Source organism: Aplysia californica, unplaced genomic scaffold (genome assembly GCF_000002075.1).
Source record: "Aplysia californica isolate F4 #8 unplaced genomic scaffold, AplCal3.0 scaffold00034, whole genome shotgun sequence".
Classification (NCBI taxonomy): domain Eukaryota; kingdom Metazoa; phylum Mollusca; class Gastropoda; order Aplysiida; family Aplysiidae; genus Aplysia; species Aplysia californica.
The window spans coordinates 2265928-2272100 of NW_004797304.1; the positions used below are offsets into that span (position 1 = coordinate 2265928).

A 6173-nucleotide genomic window follows, 5' to 3' on the forward strand; every position below is an offset into this window, starting at 1 on the left:
GTTTCATATATTCTTGTTCATTTGTGTTCTTTTCAATCTGATTCTAAATTTTCCCACCACAGGTACATCATAGTCATAGTACTTGGTCACTTTGTAAGTGTGACTATGCTCTCGGGCGCATTAAAAAAAAATATAGTAGAGGGTTTTACGGCGCTCACAACTGCATAAGGTCATATGAGCGCCAAGGGGTGGATGTCTACAGAGAAGTCTTTACAGGGAATCAGACTTAGACTGCTCACCTCTCCTCTAGCTTCAACAGAACAATGTCTGCTTCGACTATCAAGGCACCCCGGAAATAGCAGGTCACAAGAGTGTGACAAACATACAAAAGTTAAGAAGTAGAGGAAAATGACAGTAAGGACGAGGAAAGAAAAAGCAGCAGTTCCCTGTTGTAGATCAGGCACAGTTATGAGCGTGACATGAATCTGCCCATTTACAATTCTACTGTGCTTGAACGAGAAATGTCCCCCCTTTGGGAATGGCCTAAAGACACTAGTCAGTGGCACTGCTCGGGCGCGTTTTGACAAGTAGCATTTAACAAGAGAGTAACACGCCCAAAAAAGAAAGAGGGGACATTTTGATTTATACCATGTATTAAAGGATGACATTGTATGTGGCGTCGGTGGCCTTGTGGTTAGGCTCTTGGACTCGCAACCGTAAGGTCGTGGGTTCGAATCCTGTCAGGGGCCCGACGTTGTGTCCTTGGGAAAGGCACTTTACACAAATTTTCCTCACTTCACCCAGGTGGGACTGGGTACCCACCCAGCTATAGACAGTGAAAGATCTTGTCAGTTTGATAGTGTTTGAGCGCGTGAAATCCGCAGCTTGCACTGTATGCTTCCCGGGAAGCTGAGAATGTTTCGGAGTGTTCTATGGTCTGCTGGGGTAATAATATAGTGTAAAGCGCATAGAGCCTGCTGTTGAGCGGGGATATGCGCTATACAAATGCTATCTATTATTATTGTTGATAGTGATAGACGTTTGTTGATAGGAAAGAAGCAAACCACACGAGAGCACCCGCTAACCATCCACCTATGTTTTGTTTTAGTAAGTGTCCAAACAATGTTTTACGGCACTTGTAACAATAGGTTGCATAAGTGCCGAAGATTAGAGGTGTTACAAGAGAGTAACAAACACAAAAAGGAGTGAGAAGTATGATAGTTTTTGATAGGAAAGAAGGAGCAAACCACACCAGAGCACCTGCCAACCACCCACATAGAAAAATGTCTCCCCACTCAAGCCTCATGATGCGGCATCTCCCACTCACTTCACCAGACACTGGTGAGGGGAGGCACTTAAGGACCGTTTGGTTTGAGGAAAGAGAAGCACATTGAGACAATTCAATAATGGTCATTTTGATTTTTTCGTGCTGGGAAAAAGACACACAGAAACAACGGAGGGAAAGTAAAGAAGGACCTACTAGGGGCACCTTCCAACTCCAGTCACCCACTCAACCCTGGCTGAGAAGGGGGATACAACATCCCAGCAGAAAGTTGAGAAAGATCCCCGCAAAATTTCTCTCGTCTCATTTCCACCATCTCCCAAACACTTCACCACAGACACTGGTGAGGGGAGACCATTCAGAATTCACTTTGGTTTGTTGAGCAAAGAGAGTTCATCGACACAAAAATGGTCATTTAGAGCTGGTTTGAGTAAAGAGATGTGCAAAACAATAATGGTAATTTAGTGCAGGGAAAAAGTAATTTCTTTTAAGTTGGGTTTTACGGAGCTCACAACTGCATAAGGTCCCACGAGCGCCAAAGGGTGGATGTCTTCAACCATCAAAGCACCCCGGAAATAGCAGTTCACAAGAGTGACAAACAATATAAAGGAGAGTAGAGGGAAAATGACAATAGTAAGGATGAGGAAAGAAAAAGCAGCAGTTTCCAAGCAAATTGCATCAGAGCACCCACCAACCCTGGCTTTGAGTAAAGAGAAGCACATCGACACAATAGTCATTTAGTGCTCGGAAAAAGTATGAGAGACAGACAGAAACAAGAGGGGGAAGTAAATATAGAGGATACAAGTAAAACCCATAACAACTTTCCACACACAAGAAAATCAAACGAAGGCGTGTGAATTCAAAGAGATTTATTATGCTGTCTCCAGCTAACCGAAATATTGCACTGGAAAAGCCCAACGATAATAACAATAACAAGGAATGCTCCCCAGCTTTACAACATAGCTGTCATTTTTGGTTTGTTTCTGCCGACTAAGTTTCACCGACGATTTGGCGACCAAAAGCGTTTGATATTGAACATTGGACGTCTCCCGGCACATATATATCTAGTACTCCTCGCCTTCGTCTTCACCCTCAGCATCGACAGAGTCGACACCGACTTCTTCGTAGTCCTTCTCCAGGGCAGCCAGATCCTCACGGGCCTCGGAGAACTCTCCCTCCTCCATGCCCTCACCCACGTACCTGGGGGATAGAGGGAGAAATGAGGGGTTAGAGTACGATAACAGTTTTACGGTACTTGCAACACAATAAGGTCATATAAGTGCCGAAGATTAGACGTGTTACAAGAGCGTAACTACACACAAGAAAGAAGAAGCAAACCACACCAGAGCACCTGCTGATCACCCACAGTAAGAGCTTAAAAGTTTAGTTTTAGTGAGAGGATTAAAGCACTTGCAACACACTAAAGGTCATATCAGTGCCGAAGATTAGAGATGTTACAAGAGAGTAACAAAAAAGGAGGAGAGATAAAGATAATAGATGTTTGATAGGAAAGAAGGAGCAAACCACACCAGAGCACCTACCATAGGAGTTTTATGGCACTTGCAACACAAGTCATACAAATGCCAAATATCATAAGGTGTTACAGGAGAGTAACAAACACAAAAACAAGATGTTTGAGCAGTAGTCTCAGGACTTTGATGGTTGAAATATAAAATTGTCATTTAAGTGCTGAATTTAACAGGTTGTTGAAGAGTAGAAATACAAAGAACAGAAGATAACAATGATAGATGTTTGACAGGAAAGAATGGCAAACCATAAAAGAGCACCCGCCAACCACCTAATCACCATCATTTTCTATGTAGCCCCCAAAATGTTTCCACCGACCAAAATACATGTAAATGAATACATTATGCCAAAATAACAGTTACAGTGCATCCTCTCTATAACGACCTTCCATGCAATGAAGTGCCCCCGATTATTTTTTCCTTATTAACATTTATCACTGGTAATATTTGGATACTTCTCTATAATGACATTTTCTTTTCTGGTCTTGATGTCGTTAGAAAGAGGCTGCACTGTACATTGTGTCAAAATCTTAAACCTCTATTAATCCTTGTTTCCGATCGTGGACACTTACCAGTGCACAAAGGCCCTCTTGGCGTACATGAGGTCAAACTTATGGTCCAGCCTGGCCCAGGCCTCAGCGATGGCCGTGGTGTTGCTCAACATGCACACGGCACGCTGCACCTTGGCCAGGTCACCGCCAGGCACCACAGTGGGTGGCTGGTAGTTGATGCCAACCTGCATAGAACAAACAAACAGGTTTTAGTTAGCGCTCACAGAAGTGCCTCGGGATCGGCTGCGAATTGTTTCAGTAGAGGTTTTACGGTGCTCGCAACTGCATAAGATCATGAGCGCCAGAATATTAGAGCTGTTACAAGAGAGTAATAAACATAAAAAAGAAGGGGAGATAAGGACGATAGGCGTTTGATAGGAAAGAAGAAAAACTACACAAGAGCACCCGCCAACCCTCCACTCGGTTGCGAATGCTGACAGCGAAAACTTGTAAGCACATAAGTTAAGTCTTTTGTTACGGAACGCAACTGCATTGACTATGAAAAATATTACAAAGGTTATTGGCCACACTCCTTTCACCGTTTTTAAAATATGATAGCATAGACGTAGGGTAACTAACACACCAACAATGTCATCACTTAAAAGTGGCCCCCATGTGATTTTTTAACAGACTTATTAAATGCTAGGGATGAAGATGAAAATTATTTCCAAAGTTTACATCACTCTAGGCCGGGAGTTGGGACTGAATCACTATCACCGACTAAACAATTTCCATTAAAAAAAAACAACATAAGTTGCACCACCTCAATACATTTTGACGTAACCTACAAATATCGGCATCAAAATCAAGGCCAAGACCCCGCAATCACCGCCCAATAGCTCATGAGGGAAACCCCCCCCCCCTAGTTATTTCTGTTGTGTTCAAGGGTACCATCCTACCTTGAAGCCAGTGGGGCACCAGTCCACAAACTGAATGGTCCTCTTGGTCTTGATGGTGGCGATGGCCGCGTTGACGTCCTTGGGCACCACGTCGCCGCGGTACAGCATGCAGCAGGCCATGTACTTGCCGTGGCGCGGGTCGCACTTCACCAGCTGGTTGGCCGGCTCGAAGCAGGCGTTGGTGATTTCAGCCACCGACAGCTGCTCGTGGTACGCCTGGCAGACAGAACAAATACCGAGGGTTTTTTTAATATTTTAAAAAAACAACACATACAGTATAACATGGATAGCTCGAAGTAGACAGGACCGGCCCCGGTAGTTAACGTGATCTTACAAAGATAAAGAAAACAACCAAAAACAAAAACCAGGACTGCAGGCACAGTTCGGTGGATGCGTGATTACGAGTCTTTGTGTTTGACCAATTCGTGTTGTACTGTATAAATATTTTTAAAAGTAACAATAAATATTAGGTCTGAAAAAAATTAAGACCCCCACTCCCCCCCCCACAGGATTTCTTCAAAGGCAGTAATAAAGAAAACTTTTAAAAAAATGTCAAATACTATTAGGTGGACCAATGTCATGAGATTCCCCATGAACAAAGTATTCTTCAAAGACAGAGTGAATGAAAATGGCTTAAAAGAAAAATTAAAAAATCTAAAAATGTAGAAATCAAGCACAAACAGGAAGGGACGGAAAGAAAGGAAATGATTTCCAACAACGAACCTTTTCAGCAGAAATGACGGGTGCGTAGGTTGCCAGAGGGAAGTGGATGCGTGGGTAGGGCACCAAGTTGGTCTGGAACTCGGTCAAGTCGACGTTCAGGGCACCGTCAAATCTCAGCGAGGCGGTGATAGACGACACGATCTGACCAATCAGCCGGTTGAGGTTGGTGTAGGACGGACGCTCGATGTCCAGGTTGCGGCGGCAGATGTCGTAGATGGCCTCATTGTCCACCATGAAGGCACAGTCAGAGTGCTCCAGAGTAGTATGGGTGGTCAGGATAGAGTTGTAAGGTTCCACCACAGCTGTAGAAACCTGGACAAAAAAATTGAGTTTTTAGTAAGTTTTACGGCACTTGCAACACTATTAGGCCATATAAGTGCTGAAGATGTTACAAGAGAGTAACATAAAAATGGAGAGATAGAGACAATTGTTGTTTAATAGGAAAGAAGGAGCAAACCACACCAGAGTACCCGCACAGAAAAATTTGACAAATTCCAATTACTACAAAAACGTTATGACCATGAAGAAAAGAACTGGCAAAACACAGATATTCTTTAGAAAAAAGTTTTGTCTTATTAAAATGTTACACCCCGTGAACAAATCAAGATCATTACTTCCCTAAACCTCAGTGTGTAAGAGTTTACAAACAATGCCAATACCATTGTTACAAAAGACGATCGTAAAACAAAAACAAAAAAGGAAGAGGAGCCACAAGGGTGATAAATGTTCCATAAGATAGAAGGGGCAAACCACACCGGAGCACCCACCAACCACGCATGTGTGCAAAGCGCTTACCTGAGGAGCGGGATAGACGGAGAATTCCAGTTTCGACTTCTTGCCATAGTCCACAGACAGCCTCTCCATGAGGAGGGAGGTGAACCCAGAGCCAGTGCCACCACCAAAACTGAAAATCACAAAACAGCGATGAGAAACTGCCACACTGCCAGCTGAGAACTTTCATCATCATCATTAATCATCATCGCCTTTCTTACACTTAACTAGGGTATATAGGCCACAAACATTTTGAGCTTTTCCCTATCCTGCGCTCGCCTCTTGATATTCCAGCTCTTCCCACTTTTCTAACATGGCTTCTTCAACACAATACACAAACTTTCAAGCACATATGGGGGCTCTTTCAAACAAAACTAAACCACTTTTTACAAAAAGCGCAGATCATCTCTCCTTTAACTGACGAACATTTTTTGTCCATTCTGAAACATTGACATCTGTAAAACTTTTTCAAAATAATCAC

General features: G+C 43.3%; 1 protein-coding gene across 1 annotated transcript in view; it reads right to left on the bottom strand.

The window, feature by feature from the left end:
- Positions 1–2079: 2079 nt before the first annotated feature.
- LOC100533260 (alpha tubulin 1) overlaps positions 2080–6173 on the bottom strand; it is a gene marked incomplete at both ends in the record, with an annotated part of 9401 nt that continues 5307 nt past the window's right edge. Inside the window, 4 exon segments of the mRNA NM_001204570.1 lie at positions 2080–2422; positions 3321–3484; positions 4199–4414; positions 4922–5233. Coding sequence (NP_001191499.1) covers positions 2287–2422; positions 3321–3484; positions 4199–4414; positions 4922–5233 — 828 coding nt within the window.